At 43.8% G+C, this 20,001-nt stretch overlaps 1 protein-coding gene across 2 annotated transcripts in view; it reads left to right on the top strand.

Annotated features, from left to right (window-relative positions):
- Positions 1 to 20,001, top strand: part of LOC117397933 (solute carrier family 23 member 2) — a 52,481-nt gene that overhangs the window by 13,838 nt on the left and 18,642 nt on the right. For both annotated transcript variants that reach the window (XM_059008779.1, XM_059008778.1), the window contains 3 exons: positions 10,656 to 10,754; positions 14,558 to 14,674; positions 15,308 to 15,465. In XM_059008779.1, the coding sequence (XP_058864762.1) occupies positions 10,656 to 10,754; positions 14,558 to 14,674; positions 15,308 to 15,465 (374 nt within the window). The remainder of the gene's footprint in view (positions 1 to 10,655; positions 10,755 to 14,557; positions 14,675 to 15,307; positions 15,466 to 20,001) is intronic.

Below are 20,001 nucleotides of genomic sequence, written 5' to 3'. Positions count from 1 at the left end.
ACAGCAAGCAGAGCATTGCGGTCATCAAGTCTAGAAAAGACAAAGGCATGTACTAACTTTTCAGCATCAAAGACAGAATCAAACGTAATTGGGCAATATTAAATAGGTGGAAAAATGACACCCTGGTGACATTCTGCAGACGGGACTCAAAGGCTAGACTAGGGTCAAAATAATACCAAGGTTTCTCATTTCAGAGCTAGACCTAATCTCAAGCCCATCAATAACTACTAAAGTTGTCAGGTTTATGCGATTGATGCTGAGAGCCAAGTATCATTACCTGAATCTTATCACCATTCAACTGTAAAAAGTTCTGAACTTGCTTCCATAGTTTAATTTCTGTCAAGCACAGAGACAGCAAAATCAGTGAACTTTCCGGGCGGTTAAGAAGAATATCCTGGTTCACAGAATCAAGTGCAGCACTAAGGTCTAAAAGAACCAGAATGGATAATGCGCCTGAATCGGCAGCTATTAACGCATCACTGACAAGCTTAACAAGGGCTGTTTCTTTGCTGTGTACCGGACTAAAACCTGACTAAAAAGGTTGGTAAAGTTCATTTTTCAGTAAATGAATATGCAATTTGAGAAGCAAACCACACGCTCCAAAATGTTTGCTAAAAAAGGCAGATTCGAAATTGGCCTATAATTACAAAGAACTTTTAAATGTTTTTTTTAGCAAGGGTTGAACAACAGCTAGTTTAAACGCCAAAGGCACAACTCCAGAACACAAGGAAAAAGTAGACATAAACTTAAAAGCCAAGCACTCAAATGATAGACTGTAAAGGAACAAAAGTTTGCGCAATTGTGAGACCCTGCCCATCTGTCTGTCTTTCTTTGTTTTTCGGTACAGAGAACAGTTTTTGCTCAATTCTTTTCAAAGTGATATTTGCGTGTCAGAGAGCCTCTGGTCTCTAATTAACTATGAGTCCTTCCTGAGGTTCGCCAGTTTATTTAAATGCTGGTTTGCTGCTAGCAGCTGCACAGGTCGTGTCTCGTTCACGCTCCCTTTCTCTCTCGTCGGACGCAGTGTTCAAAGAAGCTATCCGCCCTGCTTTGCTTAAAGTGCCTGAGGTTAGAGCAGATTTTAATATTCACTGAATTGAGTCGGGTTTGAGAAATACAACAAGGTGCACTCAGCTGACAGCAGCCCGCTTTGCTCAGAAATAACTGATAAATAAAGCTCAAAAAAACTATAGTTTGTGTCGGGAGAAATATTCCATTTTTTTCCCTAGAAATTTAAGTTTGAGACTGAAGTATCAAACATACATTTTACATATGTTTGTGTAAACCAAAGCTGTTCCTGCTAGCTGGTGCTAGCGGGTTCATGTTAATGCACTAGACCAGCCTTTCACCTTCCTCTGGAGTCCTGAGTTTCAATCTGGGGGGCTAGGTGGCATTTAAAGCCTTTTATTGATTTTTTTTTTCCTTTCTCGTATGACCTGTGAGCTGTTTGAAAAGCTGATCTCCTTATCAAAGTTGGCCGGAGCTTCAAAGTTTCTCCTGCACTCCAGTGTTCTGGCATCTCATGCCAGGACTGCTGTCTCCATGGCTACCAGTAGCATTCCGTTACCTCACAGTGAGGTGGCTCTAAAACTTCCAAACAATCCAGTTCTGTTCCTGTATCTGATCGAACAAGAGCAACGCTGACTGGACGGTCAACATCACCATAACCCAAATTAAAATTTAACTACTGTGTCTAAGGACGACTTTGTTTTGCATCCAATTTGTCTATCGTCCTGGCATGCCCCCAAGTAAATGGATGACTAAGAGAAGGATACCCAAGGTGTGATCAGGCTCTCTTAGCTGTAACCCAGGAAGAAAGTCTGCTGGATGGATGGACTGCTTCACTGAGTTGGATTGTTTTGAGTCTTGCTATGCTAGTCAGAACGGTACAGCGTCGGTCATGAGGGAGCGGGTTAGGGTAATGAGGGAGTGGGCACAGCGTCTGTAACAAGGGAGTGGGTTAGGGTAATGAGGGAGCGGGTTAGGGTTAGGGTAATGAGGGAGCAGGTTAGGGTAATGAGGGAGGGGGTTAGGGTTAGGGTAATGAGGGAGCAGGTTAGGGTAATGAGGGAGCAGGTTAGGGTAATGAGGGAGGGGGTTAGGGTTAGGGTAATGAGGGAGCGGGTTAGGGTAATGAGGGAGTGGGCACAGCGTCTGTAACAAGGGAGCAGGTTAGGGTAATGAGGGAGCGGGTTAGGGTTAGGGTAATGAGGGAGCAGGTTAGGGTAATGAGGGAGGGGGTTAGGGTTAGGGTAATGAGGGAGCAGGTTAGGGTAATGAGGGAGGGGGTTAGGGTAATGAGGGAGCGGGCACAGCGTCGGTAATGAGGGAGGACTACAAAAAATCAAACTTTAGTTCGCATCCAAACAAACTCGGTCCCTTTGCTTGCAGATAAATGTGAACAGCAAGCAAACTGACCGAGTCTGACTGAACCAGACCGAGTCCTTTTGAAACAAACCCAGTGTGAATGCAGCCTAAGAGCCTATTTAAATATATACATGGATAAAGGCTATATTTGTATCCTGAGCCATTCGAAAAAAAGGCATACTACCACAGTAGTGACGTCAAAAAGTGATAATTCCTCTAGAGGAAAATATACTTGAGCTTTGACCCATTCGACTCCTCGAGACACTTTCAATTCAAACACAAAATGTCTCGTTTTCAATCACTCGACAATACCCACAGTACAGAAATGTTCATTAATGATCAACAAACTGAGAATACGTTTAAAAAAAAAAAAAAAAAAGATGCAAAGCTGGTACATTCATATCTCAGAAACTGGAGAGGAACAGGAAATTAAAACAAGGTAAAGGCAATCATTCAAATAAAGCTGAAGCACTAATGGATAACGACATAGAATGTCTGTACAGCTCTGAAATACTACGTTTAAAAACAAAAACAAACAAAAAAAACTGTCCTGCTGAACCTCGTCTTCTTTAATATCAGCATCACAAGGGTATCCATGGATTATAAAAAATGACAGATGGGCCTCTTCAGTGAATTACAGGAAAACAATTCCGTCTCGGGTTTCTGTGACAGTTTCTTCACAGGTTTTTACAAAGGAGGACACGGACAACATGCCCCACATGTCGACCTGCTCCTATCCAGTTTTAAATAACTAGCATAACAGAGGCAGAAATAAAATAAACAAATCCCCCGGGCCGTATAAGATCCTCCTAATAGTACTCAAAGAAATGAAAGAAGTTATTTACAAACCGCTAACCAAGATCATGCAACAGTCTCTTGACACAGGGGTTGTACCGACAGACTGGAAAATAGCAAACGTAATACTGATCCACAAAAAGGGAGACAAAACCGAACCAGGTAACTGCAGACCAATAAGCCTGACTTCTATTATATGTAAACTTATGGAAACTATAATAAGATCTAAAATGGAAAATTACCTATATGGTAACAGTATCCTGGGAGACAGTCAGCATGGTTTTAGGAAAGGGAGTTTGTGTCTAACTAACATACTTGATTTTTTTTGAGGATGCAACATTGAAAATGGATAATTGCAAAGCATACGACATGGTTTATTTAGATTTCCAGAAAGCTTTTGACAAAGTCCCGCATAAAAGATTAATTCTCAAACTGAACGCAGTCGGGATTCAAGGAAATGCCTGCACATGGATTAGGGAGTGGTTAACATGTAGAAAACAGAAAGTACTGATTAGAGGAGAAACCTCAAAATGGAGTGAGGTAACCAGTGGTGTACCACAGGGATCAGTATTAGGTCCTCTGCTATTCCTAATCTACATTAATGATTTAGATTCTGGTATAGTAAGCAAACTTAAATTTGCAGACGACACAAAAATAGGAGGAGTGGCAAACACTGTTGCAGCAGCAAAGGTCATTCAAAATGATCTAGACAGCATTCAGAACTGGGCAGACACATGGCAAATGACATTTAATAGAGAAAAGTGTAAAGTACTGCACGCAGGCAATAAAAATGTGCATTATAAATATCATATGGGAGATACTGAAATTGAAGAAGGAATCTATGAAAAAAGACCTAGGAGTTTATGTTGACTCAGAAATGTCTTCATCTAGACAATGCGGGGAAGCTATAAAAGGCCAACAAGATGCTCGGATATATTGTGAGAAGTGTTGAATTTAAATCAAGGGAAGTAATGTTAAAACTTTACAATGCATTAGTAAGACCTCACCTAGAATATTGTGTTCAGTTCTGGTCACCTCGTTACAAAAAAGATATTGCTGCTTTAGAAAGAGTGCAAAGAAGAGCAACCAGAATTATCCCAGGTTTAAAAGGCATGTCGTATGCAGACAGGCTAAAAGAATTGAATCTATTCAGTCTTGAACAAAGAAGACTACGAGGTGATCTGATTCGAACATTCAAAATCCTAAAAGGTATAGACAATGTCGACCCAGGGGACTTTTCTGACCTGAGAAAAGAAACAAGGACCAAGGGTTACAAATGGAGATTTGATAAAGGGGCATTCAGAACAGAAATTAGGAGGCACTTTTTTACACAGAGAATTGTGAGGGTCTGGAACCAACTCCCCAGTAATGTTGTTGAAGCTGACACCCTGGGATCCTTCAAGAAGCTGCTTGATGAGATTCTGGGATCAATAAGCTACTAACAACCAAACGAGCAAGATGGGCTGAATGGCCTCCTCTCGTTTGGAAACTTTCTTATGTTCTTATAAACTCGACCTTCGATTTCGTAGTTTATGACGTCACAGAAACCCTAGATGGAATTATTTTTCTGTACCTCACTGAAGCCTATCTATTATTCTAGATATAATTTACTTCCTGGGTGTGACGGGCGTGGGTATCCGCTGACACACAGGAGAGACACAGAGGTTGTGTTTGACACCCCGGCACAGGTGTTCAGGATTTACTCACAATATTTACAAGGTTGCAGTTGCTGGTGGAGTGCAATGGTAGCCAAATAATAAATGCAAAACAAAACACAGTTCAAACGCGGCTAACAAAACACAGGTGACCGAGCAGTACCTCAACTAGGCCCTGCTCCAGGAACCTTCTCCCTGACCCAAACTCAAATACACTGAGTTGGGATTATAATCTCCTGATCGAATCCCCATGCTCATCCCAAGGGTCCCGGTTAAACACAGGGGACCTCACTCTCCCTGGATTTATTTATTTTTTAATTTATTTATTTATTTACATACACACACACACACACACGTACGTTTGTATTCCTATATTTGTGGGGAGTTCTCATTGACTCTCACTATTATTTTATTTACTATTTCCAGTCAGACAAAACTCCACAGGGTGAAAGTCGACAACAAACTAAATATTTTGTCCCCACAACGTTGTTTTTTCAGTAGTTACTACCTTTGTGGGGGCATTTTCTCAAATTTTGTCCCCACATTGATAGTAATGCCTGCCCACCCCCCTCCCCCCCCCCCCACACACACACACTCTCACACACACAAACACTCACTCACACCCACACCCACACCCATACAGTCTTGAGTCTTCGAGCTGCTAGATAAAGGAACTGGTTTTAGCAGTCATCATAAATCCTGGATCTCACCACTGCACCTCAAACAGATGCACTGCCTGGGAACGTCTTGAAGAAACGGTGAAGGTCTTTTCACACCAAGCGCGTCGTGTCAAAGCGTCTGCTTTCAGGCATCAATCAATCTGAAGCGCTGTCACTGAACACAACATTTCCTTAAAGCACAGAATTACATTTTGATATCTTTCAGTACGAAGTACTGGAACAGCAGCACTGTTCCATGATAACCAAGCAATACAGTTCTGTGTTTTTCACAGGAAAAATAAAAATGGGAATACATTCTGAATATTTAGTATGAGTTCTACATTTCATCAGTGGTTTCGAGTGGCGTTCTCTTTGCCGCACTGTAGAGCAGTCTTTTTTTTTCTGTACTTCCTCGCTGTTTAAAGTCAAGGATCTTCCTATTTGACACCCAGACATACTCACAGCAATGCCTGTCTATAATTATTACCACTTCCTACTTGCTGCTGATTGGCTGTTGAGATTCCAAACCCAGGTTGCATGTTACTGTAGCCCTGCTTGAGATCTTCATATACATACAGAACTTGCTCATTTATTTTTGAAACCAAAAAGGTAACGTGGCAACCTTCATAAAATAATGGTGAATTAACTTACACTTTATTACTTGCAGCTTATCCCACCCCAAGAAGGCTCTTGAAAATAAATGCAAATTGTCTCCAAAACTAAACATTGCTCAACGAAATACTAATTTGGTCAGGTGACTGTCTTTTTGCAGACTGTAGATAAACGAGAGGCTTATCTGCTTGTTATCTTTTTTCTGTCTTCTATCTTTCCAGACCCTGTTTCCTGTGTGCTGTGAACTTTCTCCCCTCTGTTTAATAAAAAACAGTTATTGCTATTCCTTTTTTTCTATTTAAACCTTCAGACGTTGTGGTATTGAGTCTATTTATAAATTAAACTTTTATTTCCTTGACAAGAATTTGCTTGCCTTGTCGGTACTAATCCCTGCTTTTCCTACCACTTTTCAGTGTTGAGTGCATTCAGTCTTGAGTGCACATTTTTTTAATCACCAACATCTTAAAATAATAAATATAAAATCGAATCTAACAAACGTGTGCATGTTTCACATCGGAAAACGTGAGACCCACGTGAAATATTGCAAGACATATTAGGCCAAATTTACTGGAAGGCTGTTCTCTCGATTTGTTCTTGAAAAGATGTGCTTCCAGCACATGAGGGTGTTGCAAAACCCGCACTGTTCCAAGCACATGATCAGCGGTTATTGAATGTGAAAACAGCAGCAGCAGCAGCAGCAGCAGCAGTGGGTCATGGGGTCTGTTTTACCAGAGGCCAATCTCACTTCCCTCCTTGTGGAGCCACTCTCTCAGCAGGACACTCCAGTCCAGTCTGGAGCATTGTGCACGAAAGGGGTTCAATGGGGAAGGTTCTAACCCAAGTGTGATGTAGACATTTAGTGACATACAGCTAAGAGCAGGGAGCTGCAATATTCTAATGCATATAGTAAGACTTTGATTCCCCTCGCCCCGATAGCACACAATTATTCATTAACACGACAGCTGCCACTTCTTGAATCAATGTGTTGTGCCGAGTTTCATTATCTATCAGTCAGTCAATCAATACTTTTATTTATATAGCGCCTTTCATGCAAAAAGCATATCGACGCGCTGCACAGGACAACACAGAAGAAAATCAAAATACATTTCATGTGTATAGAAGTGAAAGCAAAACAGAGTTTAGAATTCAGTTTGAAAAAGCTAATCTAAAAAAGTATGTTTTCAGTTTTGACTTAGTCATGAACTGATGTTGCAGTTCTGATATGAGGTGGCGGTGCATTTCACAATCCGGGAGCACAGGGACCAAAAGCTCTCTCTCCCTTCCTCTGTGTTACACTTGTGGGAGACACAGCAGGCCCGCATCAGCTGATCTTAAATCACGAGATGGTATGTATGTGACTAGAAAGGTCTGATCGGGTAGCAAGCAAGGCAAGCAATATTTGAGTGTGGTGCCTGTCTGTATCAACCCCCTTTCATACACATGTATGAAGAAACACAAACTGAACAGGGAGGACCAGTGCTTTGAGTTTGAGCTACAGGGCACCATGGATTACTCCGGACAAGTGAAGATTATAGTCTCTGACGTGTGAGATGTAAATACTGGGATCCAGACGCTTAGGGGATCATTGTGTCTAGGATGTTGCTGTCTGGAGATATTAAGAAACTGTATGGAGTGTGAATGGTCTTTGTTGTACTGTTACCAAGTGCAGGGGTGGGAATAAGACTCCCATTGCATTGCGGTTTGATCCATTCCTGGTTTTACTATGAGTTTAAATCAGACGCACTTGAGCTTGTTACCTACACACTGTGGCTAATCATTGTAAAAACCTTAAATGGGTGAAACTGCTTTGCAGTAGGGGGGTTATTTCCATCCCTGAAGTGAACTGCTGCCCCCTAGGGCAGGGTTCAGGAAGCGGCGGCCCACAAGGCTTTTCGTGGTGGCCCGGGAGCAGGCTATTGTTTTATTAACTGATTAACGGTCATTCTATTTGTTTCTGTTCTTCCACTACTCATGCCGTTGCTGGGCGGATTTTGCGCAGCTCGGACAAACGCATCACTGGTTGCTAGGCAGCAGTATACACTTGCGCAGCTCGGACAAACGCATCACAGCAGTGTACACTTGCTGAACATTGCCGGAATTTGATCCTTAATTATAGAGCCATTTATCATTCAATGTAAAGCTTCAGCTGTGGTGGCAGAAACGTGGCAGTCACAGTCAAGACTAGCAAGCATCGGAGGAGCCAGCAGCCAAAACATCACGACCAATCAGAAGTTTGGAGCAAGAAAAATGACAATTGCATTGTGGCAACTCTCTGTCTCCATATTTCCAGCTAGTGCAGAATAAGAATTCTCTGATTTCTCTTTGATTATTCTAGATGTACAGAAAGGCTTGTGCAGATTTTGCAGCTTTGATGCTAATTTCCCGAATTCAAGCACTCTAAATAAGTAGGTGTGCCTGTTTTGCAACTAGAGCGTGTTTTTTTTTTTTTTCACACCCCCCCAATTCATGTACAAACTTGTTGAAATCAAAGTCTCCTCCAGTGAGAAATCCCATCAAAGGAGAAATTTAGACAGCAACTTCCTTGGGGCTTTGGACTTAATTGAAACAGAATTCTCAATAAAAGCAACAGTCTTTATTTAAACCTGTTTAAAACCCCAGTAAACATAATAATGGCTTACGTGTTTCGACCCGTAGGTCTTCCTCGGAGCACAATAGAGAATCGTTGGACTTAATTGAAACGGGAGCTGCTGTCTTAAATTTCTCCTTCAATGGGATTTCTCCCTGGAGGAGTCTTCTATTCATCTGTATCCAGGACAAGGCACTCCGGATTTTAAAAACTGTTCCTTAACACTTTTGTAGCGCCGGCATCCGTATTTTCTAAAGTATATATGTATATAATATAAGTATGTATGTATATAATATAAAAATATATTTCATGAACACAGTTTAGTGAATATATGTTTAGAAATCTAGTCATACTATATATTAAAGTTAACAAAATTAAATTTCCTGGTGTCGGCCCATGCACCTTTTGGTCAGTGGTCACGTTCCGGTTCGTGGCCACTGCCCTAGGAAATGATTTGCATTTCCAGATGTTTATTCCTAGTCAACAAAATGTGAAATTAATAGATTTACAAAATCATCACAGCTAAAATGGTTAGCGTGCTATCGATTAGCGGTGTACTAAGTGGAGCAGTTTTGGTGGACTGACCCTGCGTAGAGATAAACCCTGCAGGCTGGGGCCCGGTGCGTCACTGTGTTTGCACAGCTGTGTGGGGGACAGGAAGGCAGGGGGGCAGGGTCTGGATAGACTGAGCCAGTGACGTCTGTATGACACTCTGACACACTGAGAGACCTGGTCTGTGTGACACTCTGACACACTGAGAGACCTGGTCTGTGTGACACTCTGACACACTGAGAGACCTGGTCTGTGTGACACTCTGACACACTGAACACTGAGAGACCTGGTCTGTGTGACACTCTGATACACTGAACACTGAGAGACCTGGTCTGTGTGACTCTCTGACACACTGAACACTGAGAGACCTGGTCTGTGTGACACACTGAACACTGAGAGACCTGGTCTGTGTGACACTGACACACTGAACACTGAGAGACCTGGTCTGTGTGACACTGACACACTGAACACTGAGAGACCTGGTCTGTGTGACTCTCTGACACACTGAACACTGAGAGACCTGGTCTGTGTGACACTCTGACACACTGAACACTGAGAGACCGGTCTTGTGACACTCTGACACACTGGACACTGAACACTGGATCACTCTGTTTAGATCAGTCTATGGTTCGAAAGACCAGCTTCTCTCAATAAAAGGCATTTATCTCTCAATAGCTGAACTGCTTATGCTGTGTAGGTACTTTTAGTATGTGATAAAAAAAACACTTTTAGTTCTCAATGATACTATTCTGTTTTAAAAGTACAAGATATGTGTGCGGTTTGGTGCCATTGTAAGTGTCAAATACACTGGTGTGTGTGTGTGTGTGTGCGTGCGTGCGTGCGTGCGTGCGTGCGTGGGATTTGAAAGATCTAAATAACATTTGAATCCTCCTTTTTATATTGATGTAGTCCACTCCCCCCCCCCGCCCCCCACCCATGTGACAGTACAGTTATGATGTTCTCTTGCCCAGTTCTATTGGTCAGTACTATTGCTAATATGAGATCCTGTGGAAGGGTAACGTCACAGCTAAGGCTGGCTAGCAGGGTTTGGGGGGGGGGGGGGGGGATGAGAGAAACAGCGGAGGCAGGAGTCGGGTGATTGCACATAGCATGCTTTTTAGCACAGTTTTATTTGATTTACAATTAAACCAAACAGGGACACAGTGCACACTGCCCTGCAGCTCTCAACACTAACCACTGCTACCCCAGCCCTGTCTCCCAGCTCCTCTCATACACAGAGTCCAGCCGGACTGAATAATAATGACCACATTCTGACCATTTCTTTCCCTTCCAATTAGGCGTGGCCTCCCATTCAAACACGCATTCTCACATGCGTGTATGAGCTGGGAGAGTGCACAGTATTGTATTCTCGCTGAGGTCTCGGTGCAGCTGTTAGTAAAGGTGTTGTCTGCTGTTGTGCTTCTGCAGGTGGTTGTCAACGGAGGAGCCCAGTCTAACGGGGACCAAGACACTGAAGACACTGAGCTCATGGCAATCTACTCCAAAGAGAACGGCACCACGGAGAAGGTAGTGGCAGGGCAGCACTGGCCTGGGTTTATTATTCACCGCTCCACCCCAGGGAAGAACAGTTCAGTTTATCTATCTGAGATCTGAGCAGATCACAGACTGAAAATAAACAAAAAAGCCTGCTTAACTTTCCACTGTTAGAAAAATGAATACTTAAGAGTTGTTTCGATAAGCAAACCTTCTGGGCATCCGTGTGGGATTGCGGTCATGTTATTATTTATAATAGCTGCTGACGAAAGTTGGGTTGTTGGTTTTGTTTTTGTGTTGGGGAATGTGCCAAGCTCTGGGGCAAGGCTGGACTCGCCAGACTCCCTTCGGTTTTCATAGCCGTGAGCTGGGCCCTTATATTTGGAATCTCTGTCACGGTGACTGAGCGGTGTGTGTTGTCACAGGAGCTCTGACACGTGGCCTGGCTTTGTCAGGCTGCAGACCATGCTGAAGGTGGTTGCATACTGTCATCGCAGAGTGTGGTATTTTACACAGCACTGTGACCCTCAGCATAGGAGACTAAACAGTGTGGGGTGGGGCTAGAGGGCGAGTGAGGCACACACATACAGTTTCAAAATAAACACACACTAAAAAAATATTTGTCTTTCCTAGTTGTTTTTAAAAAACTTTAATTCATGTTTTTTTTTTAAATCATTTATTATTTTTTATTATATATATATATATATATATATAGATATAAATAACAAATTTAGTGAAAGCCTATTTTGGAGATTTGCAATTCAGTTTTTCAACTTCAGAATTCAGCACTACATGGCAATGCCTAGAGGTTGGAATAATGGCAGGATGCACCATTTCTCCACTGGCTTTTACCATGGCAATGGAAGTAATCATTAGGGCATCAAAATGGGTAGTAGGAGGAGAGCGCTTGGCTTCTGGAATGCGACTACCACCAATTCGAGCATACATGGATGACATGACAACCATGACTACAACAGTAGCCTGCACTAATCGATTATTGGGCAAATTAACCAATAACATTGAATGGGCACGAATGCAATTCAAGCCCACTAAATCAAGGAGCATCTCTATAATTAAAGGCAAAGTAGTAGATAAAACATTCTTCATTAATGGTGAGGCAATACCAACAGTGTCTGAGAAGCCAGTGAAGAGTCTTGGGAGATGGTACGACGGGGATCTAAAGGACACAGTTCGTGTGGGAGAAGTTAGACAACAAGCAGTGGAAGGGTTGAAGAGCATAGACAGCTGCGCACTACCAGGTAAACTAAAACTCTGGTGCTTTCAGTTTGGTCTACTGCCGAGGTTGCTGTGGCCACTGACTGTGTACGAGGTTTCTTTGACAACAGTAGAGAAGCTGGAAGCTTTAATCAGTTCATACATCAGGAAATGGTTGGGAGTTCCACGCTGCCTCAGCAGAGTGGGACTTTATGGTAAAGGAATACTGCAGCTACCAGTCTCTGCTCTAACCGAGGAGTTTAAGTGCGCCAAGGTCAGACTGGAAATGACATTAGTAGAGTCACGCGATAAATGCGTAAGGGAGGCAGCACCTGTGTTGAAAACTGGAAGAAAGTGGGCGGCAAAGAAAGCTGTGGAAGATGCAAAGGCTGCCCTTCGAACTGGTGATATCATGGGGCAAGTTCAGCATGGAAGAGGGGGTCTTGGTTTCAGTTCAACTCCTCCTACATGGCACAAGGCGGCCCCAGCTCAAAGAAGGAAGCTGGTAGTCAACGAGGTGCAAAAGCAGGAGGAGAGGATGAGGTGTATAAAGGCCATTTCCCAGGCCAAACAGGGAGAATGGATGAGATGGGAGAGTGTGGAACAACGCAAGATTGGCTGGCAAGACCTATGGTCAATGGAACAGAGCAGGATCAGTTTCCTCATCAGGTCAACATATGATGTTCTCCCATCACCACAGAACCTAAACCTCTGGGTAGGAGAGGATCCCTCATGTCCTTTGTGTTCATCACCTGCAACATTAAGGCACATTTTGACAGGATGTAAGGTGGCTCTTAGCCAAGGACGGTTTACTTGGCGCCATGACCAGGTGCTGCGATGTTTGGCCTTAGCATTGGAAGACAAGCGTAACATGACCAATAAGTTGCCACCTGTTCCATCAAAACATTACACACAAAAGACAACATTCCTCCGCCCAGGAGAGCAACCACCAAGAAAAGGTGTTAAAACCAATCCTCGCCCAGGACAACTGGAAGCTGCTAGAGACTGGAAAATGCTGGCAGATGTTGGTCAACGGCTTATTTTTCCACCTGAGATTGCCACCACTAACCTTCGACCAGATATTGTCTTGTGGTCTGGATCAGCACGCCTTGTTCACCTGGTAGAGTTAACAGTGCCATGGGAGGATGCTGTAGATGAGGCGTATGAGAGGAAGAAACTGCGGTATGCTCAACTAGCCACTGAAGCGGAACAGCGAGGATGGAGAGTTCGGGTTTACCCAGTGGAGGTGGGTTGTCGAGGATTTGTGGCACACTCTACAACCCGGTTTCTCAGAGACGTCGGATTCAGTGGCCAAGAGTTGCGTCGCACAGTGAAGAACTTATCTGAAGCAGCAGAGAGGAGCAGCAACTGGCTGTGGTTGAGACGGAAAGATTCTGGCTGGGGACAGGTAAGTAAGCTGGGCTGAGTTGAGTGGGGGACGGAGGGGGGTGATGCTGGGACGCCAGAATCACCGTCGAGCCCTCTTGAGGTGTCGTGGGCTAGTCGACGAAACACTGAGGATGGAAGGTGCCCACTTGAAAACCCCAGAGATGTACCCTACTTAGCTCAATCCAGACGGTTGTCATGCTGATGCGCTGGGGAGGCCGCACTTTGGTTGATCCCCGGAGCCAGCATCGCAGCCGTCGTGTGTGCTGATGCGCCAGGGAGGCAAAATAAGCTGATCCCTGGAGCCAGCATTACACTTCAGCCATTAACACCAGACAGAAGGATATCTACATCATCATATGGAAGGAAACGTAAATGGATGGAGACACATATGGATCACATTAGTTTACTGTAAAGCTACGTCTTAGTTGGTGCTTATCTTGGCGAGAGCCGAGTTCAAATCAGCATGAAGTTTTAACATCTACTCTCGTGTAATGGAAATCATTATATATATAGATATATATATATAGATATAGATATATAATTTTTTTTATTCTCTTAAAGCAGAAATTTTATTTGCCGCTGCTGGGACAAGATACCTTAATAAAACATATTATAATGTGTTGTTTTTTTTTTATATAGTTTTATAACATGAAGATGCCTTTTTTTCACCTTTACACTCAAACATAGTGTAGCGTGCACAGGGGAAGGCAGCAGCAGGGCTGGTAGGTGACATAATCACACACGAAGCCCGATATACGCTCCTTGCAAAGGAGCCGGCTCTTTTGTACAGCAGTATTGGCGCTATGCTATGCAGTGCGAGAGGTCCCGGGTTCGCGCCCGCCCTCTGCCTGTGTGTGGATTGCCTCGCCCTGTGTGATGCGCCTGCCTTAATTTTATTAAAAATTGAATTTTTCACCATTAGATTAAAATGAGTACTCCAGTGTTGAATGTTGGATCACACTCTTGAAGTTACTAAACGTTAGTAAACTACACTATTTTAGTTAATTAATTAAAAGTTATAGATGCACTAAAAGGTGGCTGTATTTGTTATGATCTTATTAAGATGACATCACTGGAAAGTGCAGCTAAGCAATCTGTAAAACTCTGAGTTATTATTATTATTATTATTATTATTTATTTGCTGTTACATATCACTGTGATCTAGTGGACCAGCCTGTCTCAGCACTATGGGGATGTCTAACTGTCTCTGTCCCTCCGTCTGTCCCTCACAGAGCTCTCTATCAGAGACGTTGGACAGCGCTACCAGTCTGGACGCCCAGCGTATGGACATGATCTACACTATTGAAGACGTCCCTCCCTGGTACCTCTGTGTATTTCTGGGCATGCAGGTAAAAACAACATCTGGAGCTTCTTAATGCCCCCCCCCCCCTCTTCCCCACTGTGCAAGCATGCCTCTGCCAGGGCGGCACGAACCAGTCATTCGATCGTCCTGGTGGAGCTCTCCACACAAATCAGGTGCTGACAATCAGGGGAGGGTCGCTGCTGTCCATCGGGCTGATTCACCGTTCAGAGTGAACAAACAGCTGCTTGGGTTTGTGATGATCGCTGCTTTTCTAAGTGTGGAGAACAGCGATCCACACAAACCCAAGCCGCTGTTTCTTTACTTGGAATGGTAAATCAGCCCGATCGACACCAGCGACCCTCGTCTGTGGAGGGTTTGATCTAATAATCGGCCTGTGCAGCTCTAGTCTCTGCTAAACCTGGATTCTAAGCTTTTTACCTGCTTAACACTGATCTGAAACAATAACCCATGTGCACTGACAGAACACTGTTACTGTGTTAAACTATGTGTAAGCATCAGGCCTCTCCTCATTGCAGTCTACAGCAGTGTGCTAGTCTATTAGAAAACCCCATTGCTTCTATAGTTTTGATTTGTTGAGTATATGAAATCAGACCACTGTTACTGGGGGGAATAAAATCCTCCGTGTTTTGCTGAGCGCTCTCCTCCTTTTCTCTCTTAGCACTATCTGACGTGCTTCAGTGGCACCATCGCTGTCCCCTTCCTCCTCGCTGAGGCCATGTGTGTCGGGTTTGACCAATGGGCTACGAGCCAGCTGATTGGCACAATCTTCTTCTGCGTGGGCATCACAACGCTGCTTCAAACAACCTTCGGGTGCAGGTACTGTATGCTTACGCTAGAACAGCACTTCCTGACGCGTGTCACAGTTTGCAGGTATCGCGATGCAGGCGATCAGTCCTGACGCGTGTCACAGTGTGCAGGTATCGCGATGCAGGCGATCAGTCCTGACGCGTGTCACAGTGTGCAGGTATCGCGATGCAGGCGATCAGTCCTGACGCGTGTCACAGTGTGCAGGGATTGCGATGCAGGCGATCAGTCCTGACGCGTGTCACAGTGTGCAGGTATCGCGATGCAGGCGATCAGTCCTGACGCGTGTCACAGTGTGCAGGTATCGCGATGCAGGCGATCAGTCCTGACGCGTGTCACAGTGTGCAGGTATCGCGATGCAGGCGATCAGTCCTGACGCGTGTCACAGTGTGCAGGTATCGCGATGCAGGCGATCAGTCCTGACGCGTGTCACAGTGTGCAGGTATCGCGATGCAGGCGATCAGTCCTGACGCGTGTCACAGTGTGCAGGTATCGCGATGCAGGTGATCAGTCCAGGGGTGCACCACTGTGTGTTCTGAATTGCTTACTGACTGGGGAGTGCAGCAGTGTAGAATTTATTCTCAATAATGTGATATGTGATATGAAGACACTTTGGATCCCCTAGCCTGCATTGCATATGTCTACAGCAGGCGGCTCAAACTATTAAGTCAAAGTAATAAAAAACTAAAATGATTTTGAGTAATTGCAATTGTGATTGGCTGTGTAGTGAAGAGGGGACTTTAAATGTTTATCTCTCTATCTGTCTACCTCTATATAAAATATTATTTATTATTATTTTTTTTATTTTCTACATTGCTAATGTAAAGTCAGCTTTTCGTAATTACACCGTTGTTGAATGCGACTTTCCATTGCATAAGCGGCTCGCTAGCTCTAACCTGGGTGTGTATGAAGCTGTCTGCCTGCTTGTCGCGTTTTGTTTTTATATATATTTGTCAAAGAATTGTCCTGTTTAATTTCTTTTTATTCCATATGTTCTTGGAGATGGATGCACGCTATATTAATGGCAGTCTATACCTTGAAGGTGAATTCTTGCATTTCGTCCCAGTTCCCGCAGCCCCTCCCCCAAAATCACGAGGAACTCTCTTTCAGTTTTATAAATGATCCTTTTTATAAATGTTCTCCTTTTCTGCTTTTATTGTTTTTTTTCCGCATCTGGTCGATACCGAGCTGGTTTTAGTTCCCCTTTTAGATTGAGTGTTTTTTTTTTTTTTTGATTCAACAAATGTCATCTCTAACCTAGTGCTGCAGAGCCAGACTCAGTGACCAGACAGGAAAAAGGACAGGCAGGGGCACTGCAATGGCAATGCAGACAGACAGGTGCACTACAATGGCAATGCAGACAGACAGGGGCACTACAATGGCAATGCAGACAGACAGTGGCACCGCAATGGCAATGCAGACAGACAGGGGCACTACAATGGCAATGCAGACAGACAGTGGCACCGCAATGGCAATGCAGACAGACAGGGGCACCGCAATGGCAATGCAGACAGACAGGGGCACCGCAATGGCAATGCAGACAGACAGGGGCACTACAATGGCAATGCAGACAGACAGGGGCACTACAATGGCAATGCAGACAGACAGTGGCACCGCAATGGCAATGCAGACAGACAGGGGCACTACAATGGCAATGCAGACAGACAGTGACACCGCAATGGCAATGCAGACAGACAGTGGCACCGCAATGGCAATGCAGACAGACAGGGGCACTGCAATGGCAATGCAGACAGACAGGGGCACTGCAATGGCAATGCAGACAGACAGTGGCACCGCAATGGCAATGCAGACAGACAGTGGCACTGCAATGGCAATGCAGACAGACAGGGGCACTGCAATGGCAATGCAGACAGACAGGGGCACTACCGTGGAATTTCTGTTTAAATGGCATACAACTCTGGGAGATGGTTCTTTCCAATGCTATTTATGTTGTTTAATTGGGATACAGTATTTTCACATGATGAGTGGAGATCGCTTTTCAGAGCAAGACAGGTTCGTATGGCAAAGAAAGCTGGCGTGTCAGCAACGCAGGTGCCTCGCCTTGTGATAAGATGGGATTTCATTCTTTTTCATTTCATGTAGAATACAAAAAACATTGATATTTTACATGATGTGTTTAACATGTAATCGTAAGGTGATGTGATTCTAGGTTAACTAGCGCCCTAGGCAGCATTTGCACTGGCGTCCCCACCCCCCAAAAAATAACTCCATAATTACTGTTAAGCCGATTCCACACCTGAGCGATCAGTTGTGCAACCAAATCACTCTCGAAACGTTCCTGTCTTTCGAAGTGTGTGTATTTTAGTTTTTTTCTGCCGATTTACGCTGACCCTGCTGCAGTGGCGGATTAATGCACAGGTCCTCGGGGCCCGTGCCCAGGGGCCCCAGCCACTTAGGGGGCCCCCAGTAAAACTCACTATAACCTGTGGATCAAAATATAGCAGTAAATAAATATAGCAAAAATGTAGCAATACATAAATATTCTTTAATATAATATTGTAGTGGATGAATACAATATCCAGGTGTTTGTAAGTATATCAGAATTTTGTCACTGAAAGATCTCTCCGCTATAAAACACAACACTACGGTTTCCCACAAACTACACACACGCACGCGCACCTCGGACCTCTAATATGCAAATAACTGATGTGTGATTGGTCAGATGCTAAGAGTGTGCGTGTTGTTCTTTGTGCCCCAGGGCCCCAAGAAGTCTTAATCCGCCTTGCCCTGCTGGTGCTGTCAGTTTGTTCATTCAGTCTGTCATTATCGTTAGTAAACGATGGCTTCACTAATTACAGATTAAGTACTGGCTGTTATAGTCGTCTCATCTGTAGTCATTTTAAATGCAATATTAAAAGCAGAAGCGAAGCCATGAAAATGCTGGTCAAGACCTTGGCTGAGGATGCAGGTGTTATCTTTTGAAATAGTATATTTTTAAATCCATCTCCCCCTTTGTGCACATGATAAAAAACGTCACTACACATCACTTGGCAAACTGCTTGAAAGTAGAGCTGGTCTGTACTGTAAGTAATGAGCTGGGTAACTGTTTGCAGCTGGTTGCAGGAACGTCCGCATATAAGCGATTCAGCTGTTGCACAACCGATCACTCAGGTGTGGCCCCGGCTTTAGATATTTTTGGGTTAAACTCTGTTTGTGACAACGGTGCTTATTTGTTTAATTGAAATGTAATCGCTGTGTAGCATACCCATAATTACCATACAGTCCTAAAAACATTTCAATCCCAACACCTCAAAAACCATTCACAATTTACGACTTTTTACCCAAGTTATTACTTTTGATCTACACAAAGGGCAGTGCTTCTATTCAAACCCCCATCCCGTCACAGCAATGGACAAACGGAATCCATATTATCATCAAGTGAAAAAACCGAAAAAGCGGTCCGTTCACGTTACTCCAAGCATTGCTTTTGGAAAGCACAGGGCCAGTGTGCCACAGTTCGTGAGCGATTCGTTCTCTTTGAATGACTCATGACAGTGAATCACAGGGAGCGGTTTAGGATTCAGGTATCAAACAGACTACATGACATGAGGCGAGTTACCAGCTCAACAACAACTCATGAAATGATTCAGAAATGACTTTCGAATCTACCTGTGTAGCGTCAGAAAGTGGTACATTGTCAGCATGTGGTACGTGTACCAAAACTTGACCCGTGTAACGTCAAAAAGTGATAAGTTGTCACATTGAAGTGTTACACTGTCAGATTTTGGTACAGGCGCAATCAGTTGCAATCTGATGGGTATTTTCCTATTGTCAAACAGAGGTACATTTACCATTAATTATACATTATTTTTTTATATTGGGTAGTGCTGTGTCGTGTTGTAACATAGGGCTTGTTACCAGGAGGTCGCCAGTTCAAATCCCACCTCAGCCACTGACTCACTGTGTGACCCTGAGCAAGTCACTTCACCTCCTTGTGCTCCGTCTTTCAGGTAAGACGTAGTTGTAAGTGACTCTGCAGCTGATGCATAGTTCACACACCCTAGTCTCTGTAAGTCACCTTGGATAAAGGCGTCTGCTAAATAAACAAACAAATAATAATAATAATAATAATAATAATAATAATAATAATAATAATAATAATAATGATAGATGCCCCCGCTGTTCCCTCCTTCTGCTCAGACATTGACATACAGACATTGACAACCGAAGTCTGATTTAAAATACCCAGTTCCAATGACAGATACCTGGTTCGGAGCCGATTCCAAAAATCTCCTCTCACGCGCATCAGCGCTGCTAATTTCCCAGTCAGGATTGCCTTGCTCTGTTCTTGCCTCTGATTCGTCGTAACCAGGCAACCGGTATAGTTGAGCAAGTGATGAAACTGACTCGCATGTCTGCCATGTTGGCTCTTAATGCTGTATAGTGTATTACAGGATGCTGCGTCTATGGAAGAGCCACAATGGTGTCAGTTTCATAATCTCTGCAACTGTAGTGGTAAATGACACATTTTAAAATAAATATTTCATTCTCTAAAGTTTTCTCCTTTAGGATTTTTACTAAAATATT

Source organism: Acipenser ruthenus, chromosome 37, assembly GCF_902713425.1.
Source record: "Acipenser ruthenus chromosome 37, fAciRut3.2 maternal haplotype, whole genome shotgun sequence".
NCBI classification, from domain to species: Eukaryota; Metazoa; Chordata; class Actinopteri; order Acipenseriformes; family Acipenseridae; genus Acipenser; species Acipenser ruthenus.
The sequence above is the reverse complement of the archived record's forward strand: the minus strand, read 5'-3'. Positions and strand labels throughout refer to the sequence as shown.